The sequence below is a fragment of the Anopheles stephensi genome, chromosome 2 (genome assembly GCF_013141755.1).
Source record: "Anopheles stephensi strain Indian chromosome 2, UCI_ANSTEP_V1.0, whole genome shotgun sequence".
NCBI classification, from domain to species: Eukaryota; Metazoa; Arthropoda; class Insecta; order Diptera; family Culicidae; genus Anopheles; species Anopheles stephensi.
In genome coordinates this window covers 63909436-63927342 of record NC_050202.1, presented here as the reverse complement: position 1 = coordinate 63927342, position 17907 = coordinate 63909436, and the positions used below count along the sequence as shown (strand labels likewise).

The 17907-nt window shown below is 45.8% G+C and overlaps 2 protein-coding genes across 3 annotated transcripts in view; one reads left to right on the top strand and one right to left on the bottom strand.

The window, feature by feature from the left end:
* Positions 1–574: 574 nt before the first annotated feature.
* Positions 575–3486, bottom strand: LOC118506764. Its single transcript, XM_036044360.1, has one exon. It carries the CDS (start codon positions 2538–2540, stop codon positions 747–749), a length of 1794 nt encoding a protein of 597 aa, XP_035900253.1. The 5' UTR covers positions 2541–3486; the 3' UTR covers positions 575–746.
* Positions 3487–4253: 767 nt separating this feature from the next.
* LOC118506760 (extracellular sulfatase SULF-1 homolog) overlaps positions 4254–17907 on the top strand; it is a 44221-nt gene continuing 30567 nt past the window's right edge. For both annotated transcript variants that reach the window (XM_036044354.1, XM_036044353.1), the window contains exon 1: positions 4254–4658. The gene's annotated coding sequence lies outside the window, so the exon portion shown is untranslated. The remainder of the gene's footprint in view (positions 4659–17907) is intronic.

Sequence of the window (17907 nt, the reverse complement as noted above, 5' to 3'; positions counted from 1 at the left end):
CGGCGGTCCTTGTTAAGGGCCCTGTTTCGTTAGAAATAGTTGCGCTGCTGTTAAGGAGATCAGCTCGATGCGTAGAAAGTATGCCATATTTAATCGAACATTCATGTAAAAATGCGGTCATTCTGGTCTTCGCAATCTTCCTGGTTTCAAGCAAAGGCTCTCAACATAGGCGAGAGCTGGGTAGAACGAAATATGATCAGTTAAGATACCTGAGAGAGGTTGGTGAGGATTACCAACATAAAACCCAGCTAGAAAAACAACTATGTTAAGAGTTGGGTTGGAGGTAATGGAGGATGTTTCAATGTTGATTGATCAGAACAAACTTGTGCAAGGCTCATAGTATTCGAATGACAGTGGCCGATCTGGGAGTCCATTTTATGGTGTGCTTGTTCTTGAATCAACGTACGGATGGAAGGTTAACGAATGCCAGGCTTTGGCGGGCCCCGGCCATGTCATGAGAATGATACCCAGACGTTCCAGCTCTTAATGCCTTCTAAGGCCGTCAACAGTAGGACACAGTTGCATTGATGCGTTCGGCAGAAAGGCCTGGACATTGGAGTGACACATGACGGAACTCAACAGGGAGCGGTACCAAGGACAAGGCAGGCAAGGACCGCGAATAAGTTGTAGCGCAGTATAAGTAAGTAAGTCGACTGAAATTGTCAAAATTGACACACTGCAGTGAGCAAAAGTTACATTTATTTTGGTCTTATCCTTAATAGCTAATATCCTGAGGTACAGAAAATCTATAGATCCGATAGCAGAAGACCACGCTTAATATACAACGTTTTGTGTTCCTTCCTTGTTGCAACTTTGGCCACTCTTCTTGCAACACATCGTGTTCGCTTGTACGCACTGTACCTTCCCAGAACCGTTTCACCGAGAAAGACCAGCAGTGCGGTGGTCCACTGGGCCAGGAAAAACAGTAACAACGGTTTCAGATGGTCGTACCGGATGGCAGCGTTAGCTCCCGCGTGATCCCTACGGTCATGATGCATATTCACAATGTGCAGGAGAAAGCAATTTAAATGCTCCTGCCGCCAGTGTTGCTGCATGCCGGCTTCGAACACCCGCTGCTGGTACGTGTGAAACCGTTTGCCAAACAGTGACTTGATGGGAAACACATAGAACGGCAATATTTCGAACACGTTGTCGGGCAGTATGGTATAAGATATGCCATGGTTATCGACGCTATCGGACAGCAATTGTTCAACCATTAAAGCCTCCCGATTCTCCAGAAATGTAGATCCATCGAACACTATCCGGCTACCCTCGTACTGTGCAACCATTCCGTCGAGCTTGTCCACGTGGTCGATGTTGATTTTGCCGCGGTACACGGTGATGTTTCGGGCGCGCAATGCTTCGATCGACAGCGCGTCCGGGATGCGAGGTGTTTCGGTTAGGTACGACACCAGCTTCGCCTCGTACGCACACTTTAGCTGAAAGAAGAGTATTATCAGTGCGCAGGCGGTAACCTTTTCCCCGAACTTTGTGAGGCGCAGTCTACGCTTTTCGAATCCGAACAGTGCCAAGCTGAGGAGGTTGTTAACGAACAGTGCTGGGGCGAGCTGTTGGGCGAGCTGGCACGCCACAAGGATCGCTAGCATCATGGTCCAGGCCGGCGGTTGGAACGGTTTCAGCAGTATCTCCCATACGGTCAGCAAGCGACCCTTCGGTGTTGCGATCGTGATTTGCTCCATGGACGCACGGCAAACGGCGTACTTGCTGTAGTGTATCAGGTATAAGCGATTTACAATTAGGTGTGCATCGCTGCTCCTAGATATACAATGATCAATCGTTTCGTTGCGGCTGCACTGTATCTCGCGAAAGGTGATTGCAAACTGTAGCGTCTCTGCAAACTGATTGAATAGTGCGATGTCCTCGCCATATAGGTTGTTACAGAAAAGCACGGTGTAATAGTCACTTATGTACACGGCGGTCAGTTTTTTCGTTTGCAAGGTTTGCAGTCGATCGAAGAACAGTTCGCTGTAACTCGGGAAACCCGACAGCGTCTGGAGGCGGAACGGTTCATAATGGAAGGTGTACAACGCATCTACGTTAAGCGCGATTAGCGCAATGTAGTACACGAGTCTCGGTGCAAAGTACGCTCCAATTAGCCAAGGTTGCATTACACTTTCACGCTCGAACAGGACAATCGTGGGACAATCGGGTGGTATGCTTGATATCCACCAGTGGGTATTGAAGCTGGCCACCGTTTGCGCATGATTTCCCCACAGAAGTATCACCATGTTGGGCTCCCGGAAGATGGGCACATGAGTGGCCCGATGGTCTGATTGCAGCACACTGATGTGGTGAGCGTTGAGCTGTCGCGCTACGGCGTCGACCATTGAGGAATGGGTAGATTTGGTGTAAAATTGAAGTATCCAGCAGTTAAACACACCCGAATGTTGCATCTGCAACGTGTACGCGTAGTGGCTCACATAAGCTGTAATATCTGCTTGTCGTGCGGCTTGTACGGTTAGGCAGGACATTACAGCAAGCGCATAGGACCAGCGTGACATGCTGATGCTTGAACACATTCACTGAACGGCGGAACAATTGATAATGAAGTTATTGCGTATGAAGTATCTAATGGTAATGAATTCATTGGGCCCATTAGAGGGGTCTTATCGTTGAAATAATTGGTTGAATTTTAGCTTAAATTGATAATTTAAATTGAGCCAATGGATAAGACAGAGGTGTTTTGATAAATAATTGACACGATAACCACTTCATACGCATGCATCATTAATCGTCGTGATTGGTGCTGTTAATTTTAATAATTATTTAAGTACATGAACGTTTCGTACGAATCATGTCCGTTTCTGGTGCTTTCATTTAGCGATTAAATTTCATGAAGTTAAAACACTCGCTGTTCTCCTGCCAGTAAATAGCGACAAAGAAGTATAAAAGCCGTTACAATGAAGCATATCTTTGAATCTTCTTGCACCCATATTAAGCGTTTTGCTTAGGACCCTTTTACACTGAGCACAAACACAAGCGTGTCTTGCACGCTCAATACGCTAGCACGCGTTGATGAGAAGTTTAATTTAAATTTGCTCTTTGAATCAAGATCAGTAGAGAGTGAAATATAAAAGCCATTGTACAGGCTTTCACCTGGTATATTTTCATTTAATTCTAGTCTATAACCTCTTTTTCTGTTTCTCACTATGCTCAGTGAGCAGTGAGAAATTCTTCTCACTATTGTATATGAAGATGTGTAAACACAGCTTTAGCAATTATGCTCAGCGAGCATGTTGTGCAGGGTTCTGCTTCGTTACGGCACATATTTGTATTTAATACTGCGGTTTGGCCTTTTTAATTTATTTATTTTAGAGAGGATAAGGCTCTTTACCACCACATTCGCTTTAGTGTGGTAAGGCTGTTGCAAAGTGAGTTGAGAGAAGGTTCGGTAATAGCTTGTTTTTCTTGTTGCATCTTCTTCCACGGAGATGATTTTTTTCTTACAGATAGTTAACCGATACAAAAAAATATTTCAGCTACTTTTCTATAAATACAAAGTTTGGTTTCATAACATGCTAACAATTAATAAATATCTAAAAAACTGCTGCAGTTCGGTCAATGGAACGTCGCATGATCGAACGAATCTTCAATCTTAAATTTGTCAAAAGGCCTTAATACTGCACCTACTCTCAATGCACTTTGGGCTGCTTCAGCCCCGGCGCTTATGGGACGCATTGTCATTTTTTTGTGCAGGAATTGACACGATGCGTCGTTGGTATGGGACGTTCTGGCGGTGGTTTCGTTCTTGACACAGCTCAACCGAATCCCTTCCCTCAATCCTCACTACTGAGGAGCGACTATTGAACTACGGGTAAACACAAGGGCAGGCCAAGACGATCCGATACTTCAGTGCAAGATTAAACATAATTTCTGGCGGTTAAGTGGCAGAGGCAGTCTTCAAATGGTAGCACCATGAACCGAATCCCGTCTGGACCATCCCCACAAACTCAAGCCTGATTATTGTGGTTAGTTGTTTGATGGCTCTGATGCACACTGGTTTTGTTGTTGAGATAGTATTAAAAAGGAAATTAATCTATTAATATATTATAATAATACGGCATTGAAATAGATGTATGCACTTGGGAAAGGTTTACACAATAAAAACCATAAATGCGAATTAAATTAAATCTAACACCAACGCTGTTGAGCGAGTCCGGCAAACCCTGCAACCGAACCGGCTGCTGGGACCGGTCTACACGCGCTGCGTTGTGCCAAGCGTGCCATTTTCATTCGAACCGTCGCGCGAGCCGGTCCGTATCGTGCTCTTCGCGTCTTGCTGTGCGCTCTCTGGTCGTCGTGGTGATTGTTCGTTTGCTTGCGTGGTTTCAAATCCGGCCGGTGGTTGTTTTGGTGGTGTCTGCTTCCAGTGACCGTTCGTGCTGTGCGTGCCTGTGCAAAACGCGACGGATTTGTGCAGTGCATCCTTTCGTGCAGGACCGGGTGTACCGGCGTGTATCCCGCTGTGCACGTGGCTGTGTGCGTGCGTGAAAGTGGTGTTTGTGTGCGTATACGCAGGTGTAAACAAAACGTGTGCTACCTAAACAAATGTGCGAGATCAACGCAGCATAGAAACATAGCGGCGGCGATCCGGTCGGGAAAAGCCGGTGTGGTGCGTTCGAGATTCACTCAATAATGTAAGGATACGGTTTGTAAAGTTGTTAATGCTTATTCTAGATATCTTTTACTTTAACACGTAATAATTGCACAAACTGTAATTTGATAGCTTAATTATTCATTTTAAAAGCTGTTAAATGGAATTAAAAGAGAAAACGATTTACTTAACCTTAAAGTAATCTTCTTCACACCAGGAATGTCGTATGATCGGCAACCGATCGAGAGAAGAAAATTAGAACAAACGAACGAACGAACGAACGAGAAGAAAAGCACCGAGCAATCGGTTTGGATGTAAAAGTGCGTTTCGGTTCCAATCGATTCCCTCCGGCAGCGTTTCCTTTGGCGGGTTTTTGTTCGGATACCGATCGAAATTAGGCAATGGGATTACGGTTAGGAATTTCTATCTGCCGTGGCCGGCGTGATGTTTTCTGTTTTGTTTTGTGCTCGTAAGGCGCAGGAAGGAATCAGATAAAATGAGGAGAGGAAAGCACAACAACTTGCAACAGAGCAGCGAACAGGCTTTGCATAATAAGACCAATTAGTTGAAAAAAAGACAGGGGAATAGCTGCACACGAACTGTGGTTGTAGTGGATGCTCGTGAGAGAACATAGGCGATATAGACACTTTTGTATTATACATTCTTCAGAATATTTTACCCAAGGAAAGAGACAATCGTGTTTTGTACGAGCATAAAGTGCACGTCTAATTTTTTTTTTTGCTAAAACAACAAGCATGCGAATCCTTCCGAAAAATCCAATTTCGCTTCAATCACAGCTTCCAATTGGTCCCACTTCAAAGTTCCTCCCCCGGATGCACGAAACTGACTTCAAACAGTGGTCCTCCAATGTTGAATTCAATTTGTCGTACTGTGCCAACCGCCTTGTCCAGTCGCAAACAGGGCGCTGTGTCCTTTCTGGCTACTAATTACTTTTCACCGCACGACTGTGTCCTGCTGCCCTGGACCAATCTTGAATGCGGAACATCAGAACCGCAAAAATCAAGCACTGCCAGGCAGTGACTTTTGCAGACAAGGTGATGCTTTAAAATATTTAAAACCCCATCCCGGGTGTGCCGTCCGTCTTGCGGTGGTATCAGGATGGAATGCCCTATGAGACGGTGCTGTTTCCTGTGTAGCATTCCTGTGGTATAATCGCGGGCTGAAATTAGTATTAGACGATGAATCAATTTTGTGGTAGTAGCTCATCTACTTCGTGGAACGGTTAGTCGAAGGGATCTAAAGGTCGGTTAGGGACATCCCGACAATATTCTTAACTTAAAAATTAAAGGTATAAAACTCTTACTAATATATCTTAAGGGGCAGTCCAATGATAGAGGCGATAATAAGAGGTCTTAAGGCCAAGAGAGAAGAAGATCTTTTACTAAATTTAAAAGTTATTCAAGAATTTCAAACAAAAAAACATTATACGAAGCATATCTAGCAGAAGAACTCACTCGAAACAGTGAGGGGAGGAGAACACAATCTAATTCTTGTCGACCTCTCAGGGTCGTCCATCCAGGGACCGTACGTACCATCCAGCAGGAGAACGAAATAAGAACCAGCCACAAAAAGAAAACTGAAACAAAAACAGACCAACCGACCGCATGTTCATTCATCTTTTCGAGCATGTCGCGAGGGCATGTTTTGCTACTTCTGGCGATCCGACCAAAACCCAAAACCAAAAAAAAAAACTGAAACAAGAGTCAAGATCTTAAACCGTTTTTGGCAACCCAATCTATCGCCTATCGTGTGGTGTGTTGTGAGTGGTCCGTTCGGTCGCGGTTCGATGCCAGCATCTCAGTGGAGGTGAGATTCGGTCCAGGAAACCGTTTTTCCACCTAATCAGTGCCATGTGAAGGGGTTATCTAATTGAAGGCTATGGTTTTATTGTTGAGCGTTTGAAATAAAATATTTATTTATAAGTTTTTATATTTTATTGACGTTAAAAAAATATTTTTATTCGCTTTTCCCTTGCTATTGCCACTCTCAACGCTACAGTCCAGCGTACAATTTAACTACCCCAATTGTGTACCGCTAATGAAACTTTTACATCCCACAAAATTCGTTTCGTTAACTGTTTTCTACACAACTCGCCCCGAATTAATTGTTTTTCGCCACTCGTGATTACGAGCTGATGTTTGCCATCGGTCGGTCCATAAAGACGTGCGGCACTGTTTGATTTTACCGATTCAAATAAAAATTTAATCAACCTCCAACAAAGGGGAGCCCAGCCTAGTGTGGACAATGGCGCAAAGTAAGCGCATGTGTTGCTTAGTACAGCGAGGTGGCACGAGTGGCCAGCTGCAAAAAGCTTGTGTAGTAGTTTAGGGGAGAAAAGGGTGAAGCGCTCGCTTTTCTGGTTCAGGTTTTCGGTTAAATAAAATACCTCGCATCACGTGCAAAAGTAGCATTGGCGAGTAGCTGATAGGACGATTTGTTTTTTTTTTGTTGTTGCTGTTACTGTACTCCGATCGATGTTCCAAGGTCCAATAACACATATTTGGACACGTATAAGAAAAACTCTTACCCTTTTCGCACAGAAACGATTGCGGAAAACCGACCCGGCGTATCGTTGCCGTGGCCTGATGATGATAGTGCGTTGGGCTTCGCATCATCAGCTCGCTCAAAAATGTGTGATACAAGCAATGTGCAGCCCAAGCATCAGACACAAAAGGGGAGCAAAAGAAACAAAAAAACGGGACAACAATTTGATTGGTTATCTATCTCCCCCCGTCCCTACCGAGCACTAGAGCGATGTGACAAAATTAATCAAACCCCCCCATCCAAAACGCGCTTACGATTTGCTAAATTTGAAACCAGGAACAAATTGTTATCAATGTGAGAAGGGTTAAACAAAAAATCCCCCCCCCCCCCCCCGAAAATTGGAAAACGCAGCAAAGCCAAAACATGCGTTCGAGGCACAATATCGCACCGCACCGGTAACGTTACCGATCGGTTTCTTGTGGAGCTAATCAAAAAAAGGTTGGGGGGTTTCTTTAACAACATGTGCTGCTGCTGCTGCTGCTGCTGCTGTTGCTGGACTGGCCTTCCGGGTGTTGCACCGCTTGCGCACAATCCCCCAGCGAAATGGGGATGAGCCGGCAGGCCAGTTCTTCATTCGTAAGCGTATTTTATTTAATTTAATATTGTTCGTACAGTGGCATAGATGTGTATCAGTCCGTTTTTTTTTTTTAATTTTATTACGAACAAATGTTTTTGTTCATGTTTCATTTTTTATGTGTTGTTTATTAATTTTTTGTGGGGTTTCTTTTGATAGCCTATTGGTTAAATTTGAAGCTCCTATTTAAAATGTTTAATTTTTTATACATTAAAGTTGAAGTGCTGTGACTTCTGGGAACGACATTTCAAATACTCTTTAGGGTCACAATTTATGCAAGAAAAATTCGATCGAGATTTGAAGCAGATCGCTCACTTTTCCCTCTATTGATGTCTCACTTTCCTCTTAAGCCTCTAGCTGTGCACTTCTCGATTAAATATGCAAATTTGGGCAAATTTCATCAGCCTTCCTGGCATCTCCTACCAGGGTGACGTATTTATTTATTTATCTCTTCTCCACTGCCTGTGTGTATATGGTGAAGAATGTTTTTTTTTATGTGTGCGCCATTAGTCCTATCCTGCGGCCGCACAGTACCATGCTGTTCGAGTTTCGTTCCGAGAATTTATTTCGGACGGACGTTCCTCTCACGGTCATCGTTTTGCATCTGTGGCGGCCCAATTTGGAGTTGGCGGCTGGATTTCCTGTTTTTGTCGACGAAAAAAAGGGTAGGAAGCATTTTGGTTTCTGCGAAAGCCTAGTAACATTATGTTGTGCACGGTATCGGATAAATTGTTCGAATTTATTAATTGTAGCGTTATGTCACCGAGACGAAGGTCGAACTCCGTTGCCGAATTTATTACTCATGTCGAGATACGTCATTCGAACAGAGATACTCATTTCAATGCGGCCTTCATAGGAACAATCGACTGCAGGGAACGTTTCAGCAGGTTTTCCGGTAGACATTTTGGCACATCAACTTTGTCAGATGATTGTGTCCCAATTGTTGCAATTGTGTGTCTTTCCAAATGACTTAGAAGAAAAGTATCATCCTACTAGAATATGCTTGACTCCATCGATTCTGGAATTCAGCAATTTATTACAAGGTTACTGAAGGATAGTTACCAAGTACAAAAGTTGACATTGGGACAAGAAAAATCTAGACGAGGTTCATCGATGATCGACCGATGAAGTCAGCATATCAATGACAATTCATCTCCAAGATTTTGTGGTTTAACCCTGTTAGACTTTTTCTTATGAGGTACATGGGAATTAGTCACAAGCTACTGATGTTTTGAAACCCAACACAGCCTTCAAGCCTTCAACGAAATTCAGCGTATGCGCCTGAAAGCTTGTTGTCTTAAAGCAAGTTTGGCATTGTCAAGCCCTAAGTATTATCTGGTGGGAATCTGTGTCCCAATTAGGGATGGCTATATTAAGTAGATCTAGAGATTCGGACCCATCTAAATCAAATTTTAAAGAGTCAGATCTTTGTGGGTAATAACTCAAAAAGAGTCAGCAAAACTATTCCGGATGATTCAAATCAATCAATTTATTAGTAAGACCCACCTCACTAGCCCTAACCAATCGGACTTCCGTACCGGATAAACCGTTTGCGTATTTAATCACCCGACACGTGGTCACAAGACAGACATCATTTCGCGTTCTTCCCTTCGTCCTGTCATTTTTAATTTTAGCTCGTTCATTATTGTTATTATTTTATTACTCTACCTTATCATCATGCTCATCATGCCCGAGACGCACCCGATCGCTCCCATTTTCCCTTTTGCCGCGACAACTCTCGTACCGTGATCAAGCCTTTCAGAAATTCCCCCATCCCGCCATTTTTTGCACGACTTCAGGCGCACATGTGCATGCGATAACGTGTCTTTTTTTTATTTGGGTTTTGGGGCAACGGATCGATCCACGAAAGGTAACCGAAAGAACGCGCCGAGGGTTTTTCCTCATCCGGCAGACAGACAGGCCGGCCAGTTTTTCGTCGGGGTTCGTGTTCAATATGTGTGCTACAAACATTATGATGGTCTTAAGATGGTATCGGATGTTGATAAGCTGGCAAGGAAAGAGAGCGGTGTGTCCTTTTTTGTTGACGTTGTTTGGATACGCTTTGGGGCCTCCTTTGGAAACGGAAATTCTGTACATGCCAAAGCGCGACCGCACCAGGCTTTTCGGTGCAGACACATATGCGGTGGATTTTCTGCTCCTTCGTTTCGTTCGGTTCGTCCTGCGGTAAAGAATTCTTCCATAAATGGAATAAACGGTCCGGAGGTCGCTTTAATTCGCTTCGTTCGCTGGTGGCGAATGGTTGAAAATATTCCCCAATTCGGGAAACATGATGCGCATGTGATGGCGCCAGCTGCTGCTGCCGCCGGCTGTCAGCGACCGATCGCCGTACCGCTCCGGACCGATCGATCGGTTTGGGGGGGGATAGCATTAGTTTACTGCAATTGCGCCAGGAACGCGTTTTTCACGGGCGCGGAAACATTGGGAATGGTTTCGATTTCGAAGGAATTTGGAGAAGTGTGTACATGCCCATCGGTACACGTTGTGTGCTCTAGGGTGTGTGCGTGCGTGTGCGTATGTTCTGTAAGTGTTTTTTTTTCGCTTAAATTCTGGTTCGGCGTCTTGGTTCACCAAAGGAACCGGTTTATGGTAAGAAGGTTTCACCCCGAAACGGACCGCGCACGAGGTTGAGGGATGAAATCCAGAGCTTATTAAACAAGTTCTTGGCCGTAGGGTTTTGGGTCTTACCGTCGCAAGCAATGAGAGGATGTCCGCGCTTGTGCAACAGGAGGGACAGCACTCTTATTCGATTTTCCTTACCATCGTATCGTCTGCGCGCGTATCAATTCTGCCCCGGGTCTGCCAAAAGAAGTGCATCAACAACCAAGACGTTTCGTTTTTGTTTCGCATTACAGTCGCTTAACTCGTTCCGTTTTTTTTTTGACAGGCCGCTATATTGAAGGCAGATGCAGTGCGGCATCAGTGCACGCCCGTACGTCAACGTCCTTGCACGCATGAGGAATCGCGTGGCATGCGTCGGTGGATGCAATAAATTATCTCCAGACACACACCGCCATTGGGAGGAGAGTTTTTTTTTCTTTCTTCACCCTGTGTGTGTGTGTGTGCGGATATGTAAGTAAAAAGGGCCAGCTTCGTGACCGCATGGGCCGCAAAAAAAACCCCTCGTTGTCATCATCGTCTGCCCAGCATCGCTTTCTGCCGGTAAAGATAGTGCTCACGAATATGCAAAAATGGGCAGAAAGGAATGGTTCGAACGCACTGCACGATCGGTGTCAGGGAGCTCCAAAGAAGAGAAAGAAAATCCGCCAAGACGCGCGATGTTTTTGAGGTCGGCTAATGTATTCGATCGAACTGGGGAGTTTGTTGCTTTCCAGTCTGCTTACCTTACCTCGCCTATCTCGTACGTACTTGCATCGTTCTGCAATTTGAAGGTCCACTTTCCTTACAGCGTTACTTGTCCCTTCGACGCCCAATTTTCCTCGGGGCGCATCCTTGCGTTTGAAGAAAGGGTTCGATCCTTAGAATATAGGCTCGGTGGCCGCACGGCCGACCGATTGGCATCAAAGGCAGGCAGGCACTCTAAGGGAAAGAAAAATCCTCTCAGTCCGCAAAAAAAAAAACTCCGGACCGGAGCATCATATCGAGCGGCTGTGCATGGACTGCAGCTGCTTCCTGCTGTTGCATTATTTATGCGCTTCAACCCGTCCACACGTTAGGGTGCGGCAGCAATGCAGCCGAACGGAGATTAGATAAGGGAGTGTGTGTGTGTCTCTGACGAGATGGACGGCCAAAAATGACCGGCCGAATTGGTGCAAAACTAAAGGACACACGCTGTAACTGGTTCGTGACACCGTGTCCAGTAGCGATATTCTAAGCGATCGCGTTCGTCCCATTTGATCGACGCCCGGTGAGTCATTTTTCAGTTCAATTTCTATGATAAATTATCTCGCCAGCTGTCCATGTGCGGCGGGCCCATGTATTGCTCTTAGTGCATACAGCAATGGACGCCGTAGACAGACAAACAGACGCTGAAACTCGAGAGGAAAAATGAGCGTTTCCTGAAAAAAAAAAAAAAAAAAACGGTGCAAAAACAGTGCAAATCCCAAGGGCAAATATGGTCTGGCTTTTCGGTGATCCGGCTCCCCGGCTGCACCGGCAATGAAAAATGAACTATCATTGTGCTTACTGAGCATCCTTCCCACCCCTAAAAGAAAAAGCCCCACAAAATCGACAAAACAGCTCCACAAAACGTGAAGTCTTGGAAAATTGGGGAAAAATGTTGGATGATGAACCGAATCCGATGTGGAAGTGGCCTTCGATCACGTTTTTCTCGGACGAAAAGAAAGCTCAATCGCCGTCTCTCGGTGTATAGTAGCACGTGAAAAAGTGACCATTGCTAGCAAGTTCATAAGTTTGTGCCGAGTGAGGCGGCCGGCCTCCAGGGTGCAGTGTTGGCTTTCTCAATGAACACTGCAACGAACTTTTTGTCTATTATTTGTTGTGCTGTATTTGCTTTTGATCGATTCGGATCGCAAATGCAAAGGGAATTTAATGAAAAAATCACTACGCAGCATTAAATATCCTTGGCGGTTCGGTGGCAAGAGCGATAACGCCGCCGGTCTTCATACGACAGGACCGGGGTTCAAATCCCAGCCCGGACCGTTGCTCCGTAGTGAGGACTGACTATCCAACTACGTGGTGTATCATTAAATCTTGTAACCCAGATGGCAGGCATGAGCTTAAGAGGTCGTTAGGCTAAGGAAGAAAATCTTAAGAGGTCGTTAGGCCCAAAGCAGCAGAATAAGATGGCGTTGATGCGACCGCCAGAATGGTCGTGATAATGGACTGGCTGACGACGATTTACTTCGATTGCTTTAATGGTCCAAGGTGACCTACAGTGTTGAAAATAAGTAAATTTAGTGGATCTAAACTGTATCCTTATCTTAATTTTTAAAGGCGATTGGATGGATTTGGGTTAAAAATTATGTTCTAATAAAACATTAAATCATGAGTATTTTTCGGAAGATTTAAATCATGCTGAAAGCTAGAGCATTAATATTTTCATAATTGGTAAACTAGCCTCCCAGACAGATGGACAGGAGTCACAATATCAATCTTTTGCAACATGATGTACCGCAATCAACAGCCAGTGGCGTTAACTCTACATTAGTTTTACTGCTCTACTTTTAGCCCTTGGTTCTGCATCTGTTAGGAATGTATGCTAATGTATGAGTATTGCAATGAGTGTTGCCTTCGTAGAATCTGTGATTCTCAACATTCATTTACACATTTTTCAATTTAAACAGATTCTACTGCCTTTTAATAACAGAGTTACCTTAAGAATGCCCTTAAGTACACAGGGCGCACTGTGTATTTGCATTCCGTTGCTTTGCGAGCGCAGATTCCACAACACTTCAACGCCGGATCGTCGCCAACGTCCGATCCGATCGGACAGGAAGACGTATAAGGCGTGCAAGGCGTATGCAACGTGCTTCCTGTGTCGTGCAGCCAGCCAGCCGACACAGGTGCATCGCACCGAAATGGCAACTCTTGGGCGTCGTTTGCGCTGCACGTCTGTCCAACGGCTGTACAAAATGTGCACCTAAACACGCCATCCCGTTGTCCCGTAGGTGGTTGATTTCCCCACGACGGAGGTAACTTTTCCAAGCCGTCGGTTCCAGAAAAGCTGCGACCGGGTGAGTTTATTTTTGCACTCACTCACTGTGCGGTTTCCACGGACGCGATATCATCGAGATGCCATGCCAGATTTTACCATATAAGCGACCACCGCAAAGAGCGCGCGTCTGGATTCTGTCAGCTCGGAGGATAGAGGGAGAGAGAGAAAAAAACAACGACAGACACATCCATGGGGTGAAAGCGTTCCTGCGTCGTCTTGGCTTCCCCCTGACCGCGCGCCGGGTGGGTTTGATGTTGATGGGGCCGGCTCCCCACATACCGTGTGGCTTCGTGACTCATCTCTTCGCCGGTACGCAGCAACCGATTGTGGTGGGACCGTCGATTCGTCCATCGGCGAAGGTCAGGTATGTTTGGCAGCGAATGCGCAAACGAATTACGTGTGAGAAAGGCAACAGTACCCTATATGTTTATATTACGTCGTACGCAAAAGAAAGAAAAAAAAAGCGCAGAACTCGTTTCCATCGTCCGCGCCATGCCTGAAGTGGTCTATACCATTCCTCGGAACGTGCGATCGTGTTTCATTTGATGTGATCAATCGATCGTTGTCAGTTCATTGATCGATTGATGGTACGTTTGGAGCATCATAACACTGGAAGGAAGGGTGCCAAATCGTACCATGAGCCCTACAAAATTAGCAATTAGCACTATCCAACCCGCGGTTTCTCGTTCTAGCATCACCACTTTACACCCAGCCCGGTTTGGCATTGGGGGATCTCTTGGCGGCGTTTCTAAAATCAGCTCACATCAGTCTCGCGCACCAAGCGTGTAGCAGGCCTGTATTTAAGTGGCTTGTGCATGTGTTAAGTGGCCATAAATTTGGATCAACGTCTCCGTTCCGTCCCGTACGCGTCCTTGGAGGTTTAGAAGGGGTAGGCAAGCCGTTGGGACGGCAAGCTCGGCTCACCGTTGCATCGGTGCAGCGTTCCTGATGTGCCGGAATGCATTGCCAGCGTCTCGGTTGCGGATCGTGCGACGGCACCCGAGCCGCCGAAGATGCAGTTGCAACTGCTGACGGTTGCAAATCTCGTCTACCGGCGGCGCACGTGATTGTGTGGCACTGAGCTTTCCGCAGCGCTGGCAAACATCAACCACGCTACACACGCTGGGATGAATCATAAATCGGTTTTATGCGGGCGCGCGCGCGCGTTAGACTTTGGATGAGTTGATTGAGGTGTGAAAAGGCGTAGCAAGTGGGTAAGGAAAAGAACTCCAAAGTACACACAAAAAATCTTCCCGCTTACAAGCTGATTTGTTTCATTTCGCACAGAGCTGTAAAAGAAGACGTAAGAACATATTAATTAAAAAGCAAAATCACACGTTCGGAGCTCGCTTGCGGCACCTCACTCGGACAAACTCACGTTTTTCGATAATGGGTCGAAAGCGGACCCTCAGTGAGTGATCACGATCGTGTACCGAGCCATCGAACGATCGTCGAACACCGGTCTGACGTCAGGATCGCGTGGTAGAAGTTGTGTAAATAGATGATTGTTGGTATTTAGTCACTTCGCTTGCGGCCAGCTCGGTTCGGTAGAGGCGAGAACGCGAGCTCATCTATCGTATCCAGTCGTCGTTGCTTAAGTAATGGCAAAATAAACACACCGGTCGTTCCTTGGTGATGAGTTCATGTGTGGAGATGAGAAGAAGAATTCTTGGAGATGGGTTTTGCGTGTTGGCCACACAAAGAGAGGGCGAAAGACCACAAGTACGAACAATAAGGTTCTTTATTTGATTGAGAAGTGCAATAATATTTGCTTTGAGTATATTAAAATCTAACTTTTCGCTACTCAATTCAAATAATCGATAAGCGTTTTGCTAGTACAGTTCCGTGACGTCGAAAGCAATACTTTAGCATACTTTATTACGCCCCTCGGGAAACCGCAAAACCTTCAACCTGCGATGCTAATTTAACATTCACAAACTTTAATGTTCCCAGGACCAGGGATTACTGAAATCTTGCCGGGAATGGGGGGAGGGCAAGGGAGAAGAATAAATTATTTATTTCGCCATGTGTGGGCATGAGGAATGCGGGCGCAACTTTGAAGAATCCAGCGTACACTAGTGGTAGTCAGCAGGCTGGGAGGTGGAGGATGTCGTCGCCGCATGTGCAACCGGGACCGTCGTGTTGTGGTCCGATCGTTGTCGAACGACAGACGGCTCGCCGGTGAGACATTCCTTTGCCAGTGAGCGTGGGTTTTACATAATTTCTATGCATCAGTGCGGGGTTAAACTGATAGGAAGGTTTAAACTTATCCTACCACGCGAAATACGCTATCGTTATCATGCACGCTTTGGGAAGGAACGTTCGGTCACTGGCAGAGCTAGAGCATGCGGATGCGGATACATGTGGGAAGAATGTACAGTTCGTAGCATAACTATAAGCTGACCTGAAGAAATAAGCTCAACAATTAGGAGTTTGATAAAAATAAGGCTCTATGCCGCTATAAGCTCAGGAGAAGCTTCCTTAAGATTTGGTCCAGCTTTCTTGACTCTTGGCTAATCAAATAGGTAAATAGTTTTGTAACGCACTGTACGCAAGCACAACTACTCGCCTTCGATGCAAATGTCCTGGCCGATGTATCATGTGGCAGACATGGTAGCCCATTATTCCCTGAGGCATCTAGCACCATCGGGCACCGGAGTAAGTTCCGCCTTACAAAAACCCCCGAAACTCGAACGTGTATCATACCAAACTCGTTGAAGTGCATGAAGTGCCAAAAACGCGGAAAAGCACCGATTTGTCGCCGATGCGAAACTTCTCATTCCGTAATTAGTTTATGAATATTTATTGGCACTTACAGTGATTTTATGCCACTCGCTTGCTAATACTCTTGGGCAATCTCTGGACGGGCGGGCGGGCAGGTCGATACGGGGTTTCTTGAAGGGGGGAGAGAGAGAGAAAGACTCCGTAGGACATCCAGGTCTGGGTCCGCCCGGTCACAATTGGACGCAGAAGGGCGAAAAAAGCGTTGGTCAAATGTCATCCGCTTGGGTCACGTGTCGCGTGCCACACCGTCGTGCGTGTGTGTGTGTGTGAGAGACCAAACAGCTCGTTAAGCTAAATGAGATTCCAAACAGGAGACTTAGCAATTCCCCAATCAAATGAATTCATCCAGCAGCTGGCGGTAATCCAGCGTACGGTCAACTGTTTCCCGCCCTTCTCTGACCAGTCGATCTCCATTAAAGCAGTCCGGTGTGCGTGCGTGCGTGCGTCCGGATGAATATGCTTTATCGGCTAATTCCATACTATTATTTTCTCACATTCCTGCCAAGCGGGCAGCAGCGTTTTTGCATGTGGTTTGGCAAGGAGAAGCTGAAAGGAGTGGCCATAAATTTTATCGCTCACCTTAATCTCACCGCTTCTGTGGGATAGGTTTGGATTATTTCTGGTGCGCTGTGTGAAACGACACCTCCAGCGACACTTAAGCCCACCACAATGTGCGTGTGTGTGTGTGTGCCTGTGATTCTTTTTTATGACTTAATGAATGGGCGATGGTGATGGTGGCGAGCGCGCGAGTTGCGTTGTTGGGTCCACCTTTCCCAATAGAAAGTAGCGTGCCACGTGTCAGCGGCTCTGACTGCCGACTGGAGTCATGCTACCTAGCTTCACACAAGCGCTGACCGACCTGTTGTTTATGTTGACATTATGTGTGTAAGAGGCTGTTTTTAGCTGGCCGGTTTCGGGTGTCACGGTGGAAATAGTACGATATTGTCACTGGAACTGGAGCCTTACTTTGAAGCGGTGATATTATTGCTTTTGCCGGTAGGATTTTGATGAAGGTGCGAGCACAGCCTACTTTTGTTATAAACGGATTTTATTCAAAATTATTTTTTTAAATCTAATAATTTTTGAGAACTTCAACTTGCATATAAAGTCGTGATGTAAGCGTTTTGGTTAACAAATCGAATCTCGCGTAATTTTTTCGTGAACGTAACTGTCCAGGAAGCACTTCGCTGATACGGGACTTCGAACGAGAACATTGAAAGTAAATACGCCCGTCGATGACGTCCGGAGCATATCGATGAATGCGGGGTAAACTCTGCCAAATGTAAACAACAGACGGCAGCATTGCTATACCAATTAGCCGAAACAATAATCAAACAGTGTAGATTAACTGGCTGGCAGACTGCAGGCCGCCATTATCGACCCGGTAAAGTCGATTAAGTGAAAACGGGCCGCTGCAAACTTTGTCCACAAATTTTCGTCTGTTTATTTTCCAACTCCGAGTCGGACAGCTCGATTTTGGCAAACGGCAACAATATGTGTGGGGTGTGGCGTTCGATTAGCTGCACGGGCGAAATGGTCCACACAGACATTACCCCACTGCAAACGAAACGGACAGTTCTAATGGACCGATTTTTGGGTCGGGAGGGATTCGATCGAAAATAGTGTGCTGCACGTCTTACGAGTGAGGATAATTTTAGACAAGAGCTGGATGATGTTACTGCTGATCGACCTGGGTTTTATTTTACATCAGAG